Source organism: Pteropus vampyrus, unplaced genomic scaffold (assembly GCF_000151845.1).
Source record: "Pteropus vampyrus isolate Shadow unplaced genomic scaffold, Pvam_2.0 Scaffold392, whole genome shotgun sequence".
In the NCBI taxonomy this organism is placed as follows: Eukaryota; Metazoa; Chordata; class Mammalia; order Chiroptera; family Pteropodidae; genus Pteropus; species Pteropus vampyrus.
Genome location: NW_011889173.1, coordinates 319,648 through 334,627, shown reverse-complemented (window position 1 = coordinate 334,627; position 14,980 = coordinate 319,648). Strand labels below are relative to the sequence as shown.

Genomic DNA, 14,980 nt, shown 5'->3' with positions numbered 1-14,980 from the left:
TGCTCAAGGACCCATTTGCTGCAGCTTGAGGACTAATCTGCACCACGCCCAGGTTCTGGCTGTTATCTTCGGACACCAGGCAAGACCCCACTGCGCTGCCTGGAAGAGCGGGGTAGTTGTTTAGGGTGGGGGGGATGGGCGAGAAGGCAGATGGAACTTGAGTCAAACGCTCTCAACTCACCATGGCACCCGGGAATATAGTAAGGGAGGGGACTGCACACGCTCAGATAGAAAGTTCTCCTTTGCCCATCGGCCGAGGTGTCCACGGCAGTCCAAGGCTTCCTGACCTTGCTTAAGCCACTCAGGTCGTACTCGTTCCCAGCGGGGTCTGAAACACAGCAGACGTGCCAGATGTGTCTCGTTAGCTCTGGAGCACCACCTGTCAACGCCGGCTGAAGACCGGTGATGCACCAATGTGATGTTCATACTAAGAAATGAGACGCGCAGGAGGCCAAGGGGCTTCACTGAAACTTACTCCCGCTCTGACCCTCGAAACTGCCGTTCGCGATGACGTGCCATTGATGCGCAGGTGCGGGCCGACATGCAGACAATGAGGGGTCCCGGGGACACTGTACAGCACCCAGGGCACCCCCTACACAGCTTTACCTTTTATTCTTCCCCAAATAAGAAGCTCTGATGATAGATTTAATTTTTTTCCCCAAGTTTTCTTCTCTGTTCTTAAGGAGCTTCTGATCCCAGGACATAGTTTAAAACCATTAATTGTATGCTCAGATTCTGAGGAGAAATATTACAACTCTGGGCATCAAAGAAAATGTGTAACACAAATGGCACGCTGCCTGTAATAAAGCACCCCCCCCCACACACACACACACCCCCTTCTGACTGGCCCCTCAGCGCCTGATCCTCCTGGCCTTACCTGTGACTTGGCAATCTACTGGAGAAGGTACACAGGCCAACGCAGTTTCAATTTCAAAGAAAGTGTTTCGGATCCCCAAGCCAGAATCAATGTCTTGATGCAGGAACTTGGCAGTTCCTGGGTAAAGGTCGTCATTGCAAACAAATCGAATGATAAAAGCATCTCTGGCCCCTGGGGAAGAAGAAGGCCTGACTGTAAGAAGCAGCGGCAGTCACGGTGCAGGCCCAGGACACCGCCACCAGTGAACGAGGCCACCCTCCGAACGGTGCTGTCACAGCACCAGGTCTGTGTCAAGGGGCCCGATCTGAACCACAGAGCGCGGCCACATGCATTGCAACAGTGCCCTACAGAAAGCTGGGTTTACACTGTGCACCCAACTTCTTGGCATCCTCACATCCCAGAAAACGCACGAGTGCAACTTCTGTTTATCCATCTGAACGTTAGAAACAACGTAACTGTCCTTTACTCATTTAATCAAAACATTTACCAAGTTCCTACCACACACAGGAGTGAAAGAAAGAAAACCCTGGCCTCCCCAGGAGCTTACGCTCCAGTCCAGCGGCCCTGAGGGTCAGCAACGAAACGCGGTCTGTGACAGACCAGGGGGTGAGAAGTGTCATGATGGAAATAGTAGCAGCAATGGGCATGAGAAACCCAAAGGTGGTGGGGACAGAGTGTGACAAAGTGGCATCTGAGAAGGTGGCAACTGAGCCGATACCGGAAGGTGAAGAAACGAACCACGCGGCCATCTTGAGGGAAGAGCAAGGATCGAGGCAAGAGGGGAGGGCGGGCGAGAATGCGCCTCGATGGTTTCAAAACCAGGAGGTCAGCAGACTAAGCGAGGTGACACCTGCGGAGAGAAGCCACAGGTGTCCCATGGCCCCTGTGAGGGCGCTATTTTGCCTTCCACTTTGGGTGCATGAGGCACCCCAAAGGTTCTGAGCTGGGAGTGACGTGATCTAACACTGACAATGCCACTCTGACTGCTCTGCTGAACACAGACTACATGGGATGGGGGGAGCAAGGGAGTGGGGCAGGGCGAGGACAAGAGCATGGTGACCAACAAGACGGCTCCTGCAGCCAGGGGACCACGGTGGTGTGAGCGCTGGAGGCTGCACTGAGGACGCCCAGTCACCAACATGTTAACTCCCATGACACTCCACAGAGGCAGCCGGTAATGTTACCATGCCCACTGAATCCGGGAGGACACAGAAACCCAGAGAGGTTAAGGAACAAGCCTAAGGCCACACAGCAAGATGAGCCGAGCCCCCGGGAGTGCAGGAGCCTGGATTCAAACCCAGCAGTGGATCAGCGTTAGCAGGTGTAGCCGCATGACCACGATCCTAACCCTGGAAGAGACAGATTATTTTCCAAATTAGGGCAGAAGGAAATCATACATAAGTGCCTAACCTATCTCATTTTAAAGCAGTGCTCTGAAACTGGAGAGCGAAAGAATTTTAAAAGAAGAGTGAAGCACGTCGTTTCTGGGCACTGAGGTGACCAAGCGGGCCACTCTGTGACCAAGAGCCAAAAGCATGTTCCACCTGTAACGCAAAGGGCCATCACCGCCCAGCTCCAAGAAGTTCTCCTTTAACAAACTAAAATTTCTCCCTCTAACTTCCATCTTTGGTCCGAATCCTCCCCAACAAGTGACACAAAACAAGCCTAATTCCTTTTCTAAAGGACGGTCCTTCGAAGAGCTCCCAGCAGCCCCCAGACCCATGCTTTCTGTCCTTGAAGTTAAGATGATTCCCAAATCTTAAATCCTGAAATTATTCTTTTGCTGTCCTAACAGTTCTTTTCCTGGTGTGCTGAGTTTTCAGCATCTACTAGCCCAAGGTGTGATGCACAAGCACAAAATGAACTGGTGACGGCAGACGGTCACAAATTCAGGAAAGCAGAGCCATCGCGCAGATACTCACTACTACTGACGTCGGCTAAGACGGCGTTCAGACTTGGAGCCACCACGCCACACGACTTCCCCACCGGAGTCCACCATGGTGTACAGTGGGGGAGCAGAGCACAGGTCGCAAGCCAGACAGAGGTGGATTTGAATCTCAGCCCTGCTCTCACTGGCTGTGTGGCCCTGGGCAAGTCACTGCACCTCATGGGCCTCAGTGCCCTCGCCCGCGAAACAGAAATGCACTAACTGGCAGAGCCGAGATCAGAATCAAGAGACCTGGCTCTGCCCACCAATGGGCTGCTGGCTCTGTCCAGGGCACAGGGCAGGGCCTTCCAGGGCCTTTGACACCTGTTAAGCACGGGGCGTGAGCACCAATGCGGGTGAGAGGCACGGGGCTGGGTGCGAAGCGGCCGGCTAGCAGGCCCACAGCACTCCAACACAGGAAGCACGCGACACGCCGTAGCTGTGACGCTACCACCACCCCGTCCCCCCAAAGGTCTCCGACTTGACCTTGCACTTTACAATACCAGGTTTCTGCCGTACAACACGGCTGCGGAAATGAGTAACAATGCTAACAAATCTAACACAGCAAAATTGTATTTAAAGGCACGATGAAGGCTGAACGGAGGAAGAGGAGGAAATAAAGAAATTTAGGAAAAAACAAAACAACTTTGATTATTGTCACCCTTATCTCCTCACTACCTGAAGAAACAGGACAAAAGGAAAAGTGAAAACACAGCACATGGCACCAGAGGAACTGGAGGTGCCTGGCTGAAGGACGCCTGGGAGGAGGGACAAGCGAGCAGTGGCCATGCACACTCTCTGGGTACGGGGTCACGCCTGAGGGACCCAGGGAGCACAGAGGGGGCATCAGCGTGGGGCACATGTGCCAGAGGGGGCCAGCTCTGAGAGGACCGCAAGGCACTTACAGTACATGCTCCGAACGGTTATGGTCACAGAGCCGCCAGGACACCTGTCAGGACAAAAACAACCTGGTTCTGAACTCACCTTTGGTGGTGGAGTGGAGCCCTTCGTAGGTCAGGGTTATAAAGCCCTCGGTGGACAGCTGGAGGGTTTTCTCGAGTCCAACCAGCCTTTCTGGCTTCAGAGTCTTTAGATCGTCTGTCTCGGTTTCACCCTCGCAGCCGGAAGCTGGCTTTCCGTTCAGAGTCCCGCAGATGGGCATCGTGCCGCACACGTTAAACTGGGCAATGGCGAGAACCAAACACTCAGGCTACATTGCTCCCCACACGAGAGACAAGAGCCCCCGCAGCTCAGAGCCCGCCAAGCCGGACAGCTGTCACTGACAAGTTACCGCCTTCCCAGGTCTGGCGGTTAATCCCCTAAAGTACGAAAAGCAAAAACCGAACGGAAACGCCCATCAATGGCCTCTGAGGCTCAGTCTACGTCTGCTCACAGGCCCTGTACCTCTGGATGAGTAAAGACGCACTGCAGGCAGCAGGGCATCAGATGACGGAGGACACCCGTAAACCACACTTAAAGCATTTTGTATCACAGAAAGAATACGTCGTTGAAATCATGTTAATTAAAAGTAATCATAAAGAACAAAATATGGGAGAGGTTGAGGGGCTGGGGTGAAGAAGGTGACGGGATTAAGAAGTACAAATCGATAGCTACCAAACAGTCACGGGATGTGAAGCTCAGCACAGGGGCCAAGTCAATGACGTTGTAATAACTACGTATGGTGCCAGGTGGGTCCTGGGCCAACCCGGGGAGCACTTCATAAATTACATGAACGTCCACCCACGATGTCTAACACCTGAAACTAATCTAAAATAATTCTGAATGTCAACTCTAATTGGAAAATTAAAAATTAAGTAAGTATAACATGATTCCCCTGTACTTCTTAAAGATGTCAATATCATCTTGTTGAAATTCCGTTAAATTTGTTGTAGTTGCAAAAATGAAACAAAAAAACGCTCTTTGGTACAAAGACAGAAAAGAAAGACTTCTGTGTGTTCGTGCACAACACATACAAAATTAATGACTAGGTACGGAAAGTGTTTTTTCTTAAGGACCACAGTCTCCCACTTAAGAAAGGGCCAGTTAGTGCAACGCCAAGCAGTCAGGGGTCATCTCTGCCAGCATGTCCTCTAGGGGCTCATGTCACCTGGAACGTTCTCTGTGGGGTTCGACGAGGTTCTCGTCTGCATCTCACAGTCTTGTAGGCAGCTACGCACTCTCGCCTATTACAAACCTCTCAGGGACCGCCTGGTACAAGCCAAACTCTGCAGCTGCAGCAGTGGCCCGTCAGAGGAGAGGGTGGGGACGACCACCTGAGGTGCTGCTGAGGGACACACCCACCCGGGCAGTCTCCTGGCTACGGGAGAAGCTGTGCGCTCCGGTGTGTGTGTGCCGGGGGCGGGGTTTACCCACAAAGATCCCCTCCGGATCAAATTTGATCAGATGTTCTCATCCCAACTTCCTGTTTTCAAAGCCTACTCTCTTCTTCCAATGTGGATTTTGCTACAAGAGTTTAAACAAACCAAACTAAAGGTTTTGCAGAGCTTTCTCCATTTCTAGCAGTGCTTAGGTTTTAAGAGCTGGCTGCCTGGGAAGGCAGCTGTCAAAGGCTCTAGAACACAGCCACCCTGCTCACTGCCCTTTCACAGATCACACAATCACCATTTCCTCTTGGCTAATGGCTCTCAAAGTCCAGTGGGCATCAACACCATCTGGAGGGCCCCTTAGAGCAAGCGGCTGGCCCCGCCCCATGAAAATCTGTACCCCTAACAAGCCCCGGTGGTGTCCATGTGGCTAGCCCAAAAACCCCCGCCCCTGACACACAGCAGCAGACAGGGGTAACTCACTTTCTAAAGAACAGCCCCCTTGTGTCCGCCCTGCACCAGGATGGGCTGATGGCTTCACCTCATTTCCCCCTTAAATCAGGACTCTCTCGTCTCCTCCTGGGTAGGAGGTGCCATCCCAGGGCTGGGGGAAACTCCTGAGGACAACTGCCTCCCCCGTAGCCAGCTGCAGGTGACTTTAACGCCCTGTGTCCTCATTTCAAAGCAAAGCCAATTCATCGTGTAACTCTTACCACGAACGTCTTCCCGATGCTGAAGACCTGGTAGCCTTGGGAACTGTTTAGTGGGTTGAGATCAAACACAAACCCACTGTTCGGGTCCCTTATAGAGCAGGCCTGCGGGAAAAAGTGGGGAGGAGGACACATTCAAGCCTAGTCCTCAAGGGCGCGGCAAACACAGATGCCTCCCAAACCAGCATGTGTGTCGTCATAAACCATGTCCTTCTCTGCTGACTTTAACCCCTGGGCGGACTCGCCGGCCCATCAGAGCGGACCCCTGAGGCCTGCCCAAGCGCGACCCCGAGCTCAGAGAATAAGCTCGCCCGGCAGCTCTTAAGGCTGCTATGTTTACCTGAGTGAGACCACTGCTAACCTCTGAGGAAGCAGTTAGAAACCGTAAGAGACCCACAATGATTTTTTTATATCAGCCTAAGAAAGTTGATTTAAGTAACGTCCCGTCTCAGGTATGCAGTTAAAGGCAATAACGGGAAGGATAACGAGGTATCTCACTGTCCCTCGTCCTCTTCCAGGAGGTGTCGCGAACCATCCCTCTCTCAATCCATGTCCACCGCACGCAGGGGAAGGGGCAGCGGACATAGCCCCAGAAAGCACTGGTGGGGGACGAGATGCAGCATCCTACCACATCCGCCCTCCGCACAACCCATAGCCCGGGACCCTGTGCTGGGGACATCCGTTTGGGTGAACGTGGGCTCTGCTGTCAAAGGGTTTGCCACCTAGCAGAGACCGAGAAAGGGGCGGGGAAATACCTCCCATTATAATGAAAAACTCCCAGTGCTATGAAAACCTTGGGAGGTCAGAGAACACAGCACAGAGCAGCTGCTGCTGTTCTCACGGCAGAGGGCTCGCCGGGGCTACAGCAAGAGCCAAGGCCAAAGGGCGGACGGCCCGGACTGCAGCGGGCACATGGCCGAGGCAGAAGCGATGGCAGGGGATGGGCTGGAATGGAAACCTGCAGTGTCACGTTGGAACAGATGGCTGTATCCTACAGATGACACACGGAACAGATGGCTGTATCCCAGAGTTGACAGGGCATTGAAATATCTTATATGTTGGAGTAAAAGATTAATAATTCAGATCTCTGCAGTGACAGAGAACCCCAGAGCCCACGGGGGTGCCACTGCCACATCGAAGGGACAATGGGCCGAACAAAAAAAAAAAGGCCGTTGTAGGATTCGGGGAATAAAACTGAAGGTCCTGGTTCTCATCCCAGGACCGCGGAGCCGGGCTGGGAGAGGAACGCAGGATGACTTCCAGACGCCTGCAGTCAGCGCGGAGGAAACAGTGACGCCAGTGACAGATCTGGAACACAAGGGTGAGTGCACAGCCGGGACGCCGCTGGGAACGTCCAGGGCCAGCTCAGTGAGGCACACGCACCTCGTCTGTGTCTGTCGTTATTAGGACCGGACAGGCAGCCTCCGTATTCCACAGGAAAGTGACCACGCACTCCCAAATGAGGGAGAATATGGGATGAGTATTCTGAAAAATCAAATTCAGGATAACGGTCAAGCTAAGAAAACGGAACTCGATCTAACCCAAAGAATTCCAGCCCGATACACAAAACAGCCAAAAGCTCCTGAAAGGTTATTACATGTCAGTCAACAGGCCAGGCGCTTGATGAGCATTATCTAGTTCTGATTTAACATCGTCATCATCCCAGTCACAGACGTGTTCTCTCTTATGCTCGGATACTAAGATATCTACCCGAGGTCATGGCAGCAGCAAACGACGAGCCTGGGACCCAAACCTAAGTCTGGGTCCAAGTCTACACATTCGAAAAGTGCAGAATGCAAGCCGCCAGGGACGACGTCATCCAGGCAAGCTCAGGAACAGGCGAACTGGCCTGTGGTGTCAGGACAGGGGTTGAGACGTGAGCAGAGAGGACTTAACATAGAGGGGGTTCCTGGGTGCTGCTAGTGTTGTTTCTGGATTGGGGTGGGCGGGGCGGGGTCTGGTCACACAGATGTGCTCCATCTGTGAAAAATCTATCCAGCCATTAGTGACTTATAATCCGTGCACCTCTCTGGGTGTGTTGCAATGAGAAGTCCCCAAGCACGTGCTGCATGCACTACCTTCCGTGACAGCACCGCCTCGTCACGGGAAGTGGCAGCTCCAGTCTAAGAGTTTATCACCTACTAGGCACTACACTAAGAGTTTTATTAGCATTTCTCAACTGAACCTCACAACGACTCCACGAACCAGGGCCTACGATGACCCACCATCTGTATACAGAGGAGAGCGCGGAGGCACAGGGAAGCTAAGACACCTAACCAGGCTCACAGGTGACGGAGATGACAGCCACCTCACCCCAAGTCCACACCTTACTCAACCACCATCCTCCTGAAGCCCCCACCCTCAGTCCTAGCGTCTCCAACAGCAAAATGAAAACACCTCCCAGAGTGATTGTGAAAAGTAACTGAGCTTAAACCGTGAGTGCCTATTTCCTAGACCTGCAGTAAGCACTAGGCCCCGTACAAGTACCGAGAGATAAAGTGACATACGAAATTGCTCTAAAAACTAAAAAACTCTGTCCAAACAGGTGTCAAAGGGGAGCTGAGAAACTAAGGATCCAAGAGAACCTGCTAGAACTGCCCAGTATCCCCAGTGGCAACAAGAAACCAGAGGGGGGAAGGGGAGGTGGGCGAGGCTCAGGCGGGGACACGCACCATCAGCCCATGGTCAGTGAGCTGGTGATTTCACTCCTTATCAGGGAGACCTTCTTGAACTCTAAAGAAATTATCTCAGAAAAACACTGTGAGTTGGCAAACAGAGAACTTGGGGTCTATAGGACAACTGGAATGTAAGTAACAAAGTCCACTGCACTGTTAAGCAGGGTAAATATGTTTTGCTACTTCATTTCAATGAAACGAGGAGAAGCTGTAACAGACCTTAAAAAGTAGACTTTTAAGTAATTTATCTGATAATAAACATGGATTCCAGTTATCTCTGTTCTGCATTTATCTATCAGGTTTGGCAATTATTCGGGAAACACGTGACCGCTGTGAACGTGCTTAATGCCCCAGAACTGCATACCTAAAAAAGGTTAAAATGGTAAATTCTGTTATATATTTTTGCCATAACCTTTTCTGAGCAGTTGGGACTGTACAGAATGCCCCTGACGCATTTCTATCTGGAGCTCTCTCTTCTGTCCTGCCCCAGTGCAAAGCAGAGTCCTTCCTCTTGCTGTCTCCCAGCCTTCACTTTTTATTCCTGTTTTGCCCAAGGAGTTACATATATCCCTCACGGTCTGTCCATGGGCCTGAGCTGAACCAAGCCTCAGTTTCCTCATCTGTGAACTTTAGGTTTGGACTGAACCACCTCCAAGACCCGCTCTGCTGTCATGATCCTTGGCTCACCAACTCACAAGAACAGGAGGCAGGGTGGTGCCTGCACAGCTCAGAGAGAAAACTCAAGTCTACGGAACAGCATATGGGGTATGTCACGTAGCAGCAATACGAGAACTGGCTTAAACGTTAGCACAGCTGCAAAAGCACCACCACGCGCTCCCTGCCTCCTCGCGTAAACACCCCAGCCCCCCGGCCTCCATTAAGAGCCGCATCGGGCAGCACTCGGTCACAGAAGAACCCAGAACCCAGGTCGTGAAACAAGCAGCGCCTTACCAGGCTGCCCCTGGAGCAGACGAGATGGATCCGGGTGGTGTAGGTGGTCCGCCGCCCGTAGCTGGTGGTGCAGGCCGAGCCGTTGACATACTCTAAAAGGAGACTGCCGCTGCCCTCCACCGTGGGGCCCGTCCTGGCCTCCCCCAGGTTGCTGATGGAGACCACTTCGGAGAACGAGCCCTGCGAACAAACACGTCTGTCGGCTCCCTGTGAAGGAGGACGCCGCCTGCACTGCCACGCGGGCGGTTCTCACTCTCCCTGCAGCCGTGGTCTGGAAAGCCGCCGCACACGTGCCGTCAGTGAGCAGGAACGGCGCTCTGCACACGGGAAGTGCGTATCTCAGAACGCGCGCCTACGTCCTCGAAACAACTCACGCTGGTGGATTCCATGTTCTTTATTTTACAAACAGTGAAACGAAGTCAGATGTGGTAAGTGACTTGTCCAAGGCCACCCCTAACAGGAATCAGAGATGAGATTCGAAGCCCATCCAGTTGGCCCAGAGCCAGGAGCCTCCGGCCCCACACTGCCCTGCCTCACCACGTCCCCACCCTCTGGTCGTCTCGGTAGAAATGAGACAAGAATACAGTGTCACCTTGTTCCACACCTCGGCGGGGGACATGCACATGGGGCCACTTTGCCCATGTCCCAAACAACTGTGGAGAGTCAGAGAGCTGCGAGCACTGATCAGGAAGCAGACGGATCTGCAAACACGGAACCGTGAACGAGGAGGCCTGGCTGTAGTCCAAGGCCATTCTCCCACCGAGCGCACACACACGCGTACGTGCACAAACGCACCGCAGGGAACTCGATCCTTAACCAGCAGAGCGCGTGCCAGCTTCGAGACGCCTCCACGACGCTGTGCAACACACGCCGGGAAAAGTACATTCCCGACCTGCTATTTTTAAAGAACCACACGTCCTCCTTTATTTTAAGACTCACCGTGGAAGGAGCACACAGAATCGTACTGAGTTCTGGTAGTAACTGCACTCAGTGGACGGTGAGGCACAGCTCGGCACCCCAAGAAAGAGCGAACGCCTGGACCTAGTTCACCCACTGCAAGTCTCCTGGGCTGGCTTACACCCTAATTAGCCAGAAGTAAGAGCTTTGGGGAGCAAAAACTATTCCTTACCAGTGTCTGCTGGTCAATCAAAGGTTAGACACGGGCCAGGAGCTCCCTCCGCCCCAGGCTGAGATCGGAGGCCGCCAACACCAAGGCGGTGTAGGGTTTTCAATGTGCACAATGACTCATGTGCGCTCGCACCCGTGGGGGCAGGCGACTTACACAGAGGCCCCCACTCCAGTGGCCAGGCCCACTCTGATCTGGGAGTCCCGGAGAAGCCACGCCCGCCCACGGAGATGCTCGCCCGGGAGGCGGACTCACCTGATCCTTCACGTACTTCATCTGGCAGGCGGCCGCGTACCGGTCACAGCCCGGCACGGGGCTCAGCGGCCGGCACACGTTGATGTAGTATTTCCTCCACGCGTTGTGCTCTCCTGCGCTGTCCATGGCGTACCAGTTCTCCCCACGGCCGCCTTCAGAGACCGCTAGCCTGAAATTTCAAAGCGAAATGTGTGCTCCTGGAGCCTAAGATTCCAGTCTGCCAAGTCATTCTAAGTGGTTAGTGAGACACAGAAAGAAACACGTCCCCACTCCCCCCAGTCACACCAAAGAGGGTGGCTCGCTGTGCCTCAGGACACCCACGAGGACACTCAGCTTTCACCAACTCAGAATTCGGCAGGTCCTGAGCTGCCCCCACACCCCTGCATGGACAGTCATCAATTTAAATGATGCGATGAGGACAGACGGGCTTTGCGGTGGCAAAGACTGGTTGGCATCACAAAGGCTACCATGCTGCTTAAAACTCCCCATCTGGTCCTGCGCCCCAGCACTCACTGGACTCCATGGCTGAGTTACATGCTCACCAACAAGGCCTATGCGACCTCAGCACTGCCTGGACGTGAGCCGAGGCCAAGGGCAGCCTGACCCCGCCTCACCTGGAGAGATCATACTGCTCCATCGTGGAGGGGTCGGTGACCATGCACTCCAGGGGCTCCTCTGGGCAGGCGTAACTGGTGTACCACCGGAAGTTGTAGGCAGAGTCATCTTCCTCCTAATCCCATGACAAGGAGAAACGGGGAGGGATGGCAAAGAGAAAGGGGAATGTCACCCAAAGCCAGCACAAAAAATTGACATTTTTTACAGATGGGCGTTTTCTGTAAAAAAACACTGTAGGAAGAAAAGTTTACTTTGCCCATCTCCTTTCCTTTTACTAAAAGGAAGATGGACCCACAATAAAATAAGATGAAAATCTAGCCTCTGTTGAATGAAAATGAGGGATGGTTTTCGATGCTTTTGTGTGTTTCGTACCCAAAACCAACAGGGTTGTGGGCTAGCTCTGAGAAATATGGCCCACTGAATAAACAGATCCGAAAATAAATATTGCTTATATACCCTGGAAAATCAAAAAGAATTAATTAGAATCTCGAGAGATGATAACTTGGCCAGAAAAATAGGACCAACAACAGCTCTGCTTCAAAGCAAAGGGCCCAGGGCAGGCTCATGTAGAAGTCTCGGACAGCCGGACAACTTGACGGTTTACCCGCAGGAAACAGTCCAGCTCACACTTCACCTATGGTTAGAACCTCACCTCACTCCAGAAAAGTCACAAGCCCTGTCCTAACCACTCGAGAGTGACGTTCTCTCCCCTACTGCCGTCAGCGCATAGGCACACGTGTGCGCACACGGCACACTCCTACCTGGTACTCAGGGACGCCCACTCCAGCATCTCGGTCACAAAGAAAGGTGATCAGCGTCGCTCTGGGTGTGTGCTTTTCATTATTATAGGGTGTGCCATCTTTGTAGTTGAGCTGGATCATCCCGTCGTAATAGGAAAGTTTAGCATTACTCAGTCCCAAGTTCCAAGACTTCTTATCCCTAAAACAAACAAACGTCTCTCAGAAAAGACACGGAGACCAGGAGACCAGAACCCAGGCCTGCAGGACCACCCTGCTCCCGACAGGATTTCTAAGCCCAGTGGGGTGAGGACAACCTGCCCCTACTCCAGACCCCAAACCCACAGCTGCTTTAAGGGACAACTCACTTCATCTGAACTAATGCTACGCGGAATGCAGAAACGTGCACGTAGGCATTAAGAGCTGAGAAGTGCCAGCTATGCTACGTGAAGGCGCGAGGTAAACCCGTTCTCTTCCGGGGGGCGGCCTGCCCCTTTTCCCTGAGATTAAGCTCCGAGCCAAGTCTTCCCAGTGTTTAGATTAGATGCTCGTTGCAAAGTGATGACGGCAGCAGAGACCTCACCGATTCCCGAATAAATCACCTGTTAGCACGAGACTCCTGAAGGAACATCCATAACTGGGAAGAGCGACTTGCCTTTTCGCTACCTGACAGGCTCCCGAGCCCGGCTGGCAGAAGCTCCCAGATACCGCTGCACAGACGTTTATGTAGAAGTCGTACTTCTCTGTCTCAACCTTGTAGCTGCCATCCTTCTTTGTGAGAGGTGACAAATCAAAAGAAAACCCTGACAAAGAGCAAAACAATCCAAGTATGGAAGGTCAGTCAGACCCAGTTAAGGAGGGTGACCTCGGCACGCAGCTTAAGGACAGACACTCTTCCCAGGGACTGCCCAGTGGCAGGGGACCGAAGGGGCCTTGCAGGCCGCCAGAACCACGGTTCCCGACATGTCTCTCAGAGACGGATGCGCCACCATTATTCCCGGTCCACTGTGTCAGCCTAAACACTCTTTTCAAAGCCCGTAATTGCTGGTTAAATAAACCACCAGAGTGTTCAGAGCGGATGACCACGATACAACGACCTTGGGGAAAAGTCTCTCTGAGGTAGGTTTCTTGGCCAGAGACTCATGCACAGAGCCTTTTCAAACATGCTTTGTTTCACTGTGACCCTCAGGTTTTTGCATTCAGCAAATCTATGTCAACCCTGAATTTAAGAAGATTTTTCATTATCTCGAATGAGCCTCAAACATTAGATTTTAAGAACTTTGGTCACGCGGTAGCACCATGATCCTAAAGCAGCTTACCTCTGAAACACATATAGAAAATATTAAAATAGAAACCTGAGCAGTGCCAGGTGACACACTACCACCAGGGCGCTGCTCGGACACACACCTGCCTGGGAGTCAAAGACCGTGCAGTTGTCACCCTCGGTCCTGGACAGGACACAGGCCGCGGCCGTGTGCCACTCGAACTCGTAAAAGCAACCATCATCCCTGGAGGTCCTCAGCACGGGAGCACTTTCCAGATCACCTGTCGATGTAGAAGAAAATGCTATCACTCACCGTTCCCGAAATTCCTTCTGTCTACAAATCGTCCTACTAATACAGTATGATTCCCCCAACACGAGGTCCCTAGAGCAGTCAAACCCACACAGGCCGAGAGACGGGTGGCTGCCAGGGCCGGGGGCGGAGGGTGGTACTGAATAGGTACAGGGCTTCTGTCTGGCAGGATGAAAATGGTCTGGAGGCGGGGGTGGCTGCGCCACAGTGTAAGTCCACTTAATGGCACTGACCTCCACACTTACGAATGGTTAAGATGGTGAATTCCACATTATGTGTATTTTACAATTTGTAAGAAATGTCAATTTTGCAATGTGTATATTTTACCATAATTTTTTTTAAAATCGTTCAAAAAGAAAAGATAGTCCTAACCCTTGACTTTATCCCATAGCGAAAAATTTATCCAAAGGAAATATTTCATCGGGAAGTGGAGAGGATACTGTTAACAACACAATTACTGACACTGGAAACATGCTACTAACCCAACAACAAAGAAAATGCTTAGAAACAGTAAAGCCAAGGAAGTCGCTAAAAATTACAAATAGAACTGTGAAACATAGAAGAGTATTCACCAAATAGCACACTTTAAGGAATACAAAAATGTGTAAATACGCATAGGTTTCGACCCTGTGAAAACAACGTAAACCAACAGATAAAGAAAAGGAAAGAAAGGCACAGTGTTGAATGGTGAGCTCGTGGGCGGCGGTTTCGAGCCGCTCACGACTCCCCGGTCTGGGGATGCTGAGCGGCCGCCCGTCACTCTGGACCAGTCCTGAGGAGAGGAAGCCACGCTGGGATCCGTAGCTCATTTGGAAAATCACAACACGGCCCCTCGGACGCGGTCCGGCTTCCCCATTTCTGGACTGGTTTCAGGCAGGGGACGGGGAGTCAAACCCAACTTAACTGCCAGAAGATTCCAGACGGAACCGCCTGGCACCGCCCCTCCCTCTTGACCTCGTCATCTTGGCACTGGCCGAGGAGGGACTGAGAGCCGAAGAATACGGGCACACCGCTGGCAAAAGCCACAAGCACGTTTTGTCCTTTTTTTTTAACTTTTACCTGGCTTGCATACGAGTGTTATATTAGTCATTATTTTCTTCTCGTCGCCACAAGTATCACCATCTGAATAAGAGAGCTGAATATTTCCTTTCTCTTTTGTGGGAGAAGCAATAAATTTGCCCAGATTTTTACTTCCGCTCTTATCTGATT

At 52.1% G+C, this 14,980-nt stretch overlaps 1 protein-coding gene across 1 annotated transcript in view; it reads right to left on the bottom strand.

Moving 5' to 3' along the window:
* Nucleotides 1–14,980, bottom strand: part of IGF2R (insulin like growth factor 2 receptor) — an 86,329-nt gene that overhangs the window by 38,624 nt on the left and 32,725 nt on the right. The window contains exons 12-24 of the mRNA XM_023523443.1: nucleotides 14,831–14,974; nucleotides 13,605–13,742; nucleotides 12,853–13,000; nucleotides 12,222–12,399; nucleotides 11,460–11,575; nucleotides 10,846–11,014; nucleotides 9,465–9,644; nucleotides 7,222–7,323; nucleotides 5,842–5,943; nucleotides 3,789–3,984; nucleotides 878–1,048; nucleotides 182–328; nucleotides 4–99 (exon numbers count right to left, since the gene is read on the bottom strand). Coding sequence (XP_023379211.1) covers nucleotides 4–99; nucleotides 182–328; nucleotides 878–1,048; nucleotides 3,789–3,984; nucleotides 5,842–5,943; nucleotides 7,222–7,323; nucleotides 9,465–9,644; nucleotides 10,846–11,014; nucleotides 11,460–11,575; nucleotides 12,222–12,399; nucleotides 12,853–13,000; nucleotides 13,605–13,742; nucleotides 14,831–14,974 — 1,887 coding nt within the window. The remainder of the gene's footprint in view (nucleotides 1–3; nucleotides 100–181; nucleotides 329–877; nucleotides 1,049–3,788; nucleotides 3,985–5,841; nucleotides 5,944–7,221; nucleotides 7,324–9,464; nucleotides 9,645–10,845; nucleotides 11,015–11,459; nucleotides 11,576–12,221; nucleotides 12,400–12,852; nucleotides 13,001–13,604; nucleotides 13,743–14,830; nucleotides 14,975–14,980) is intronic.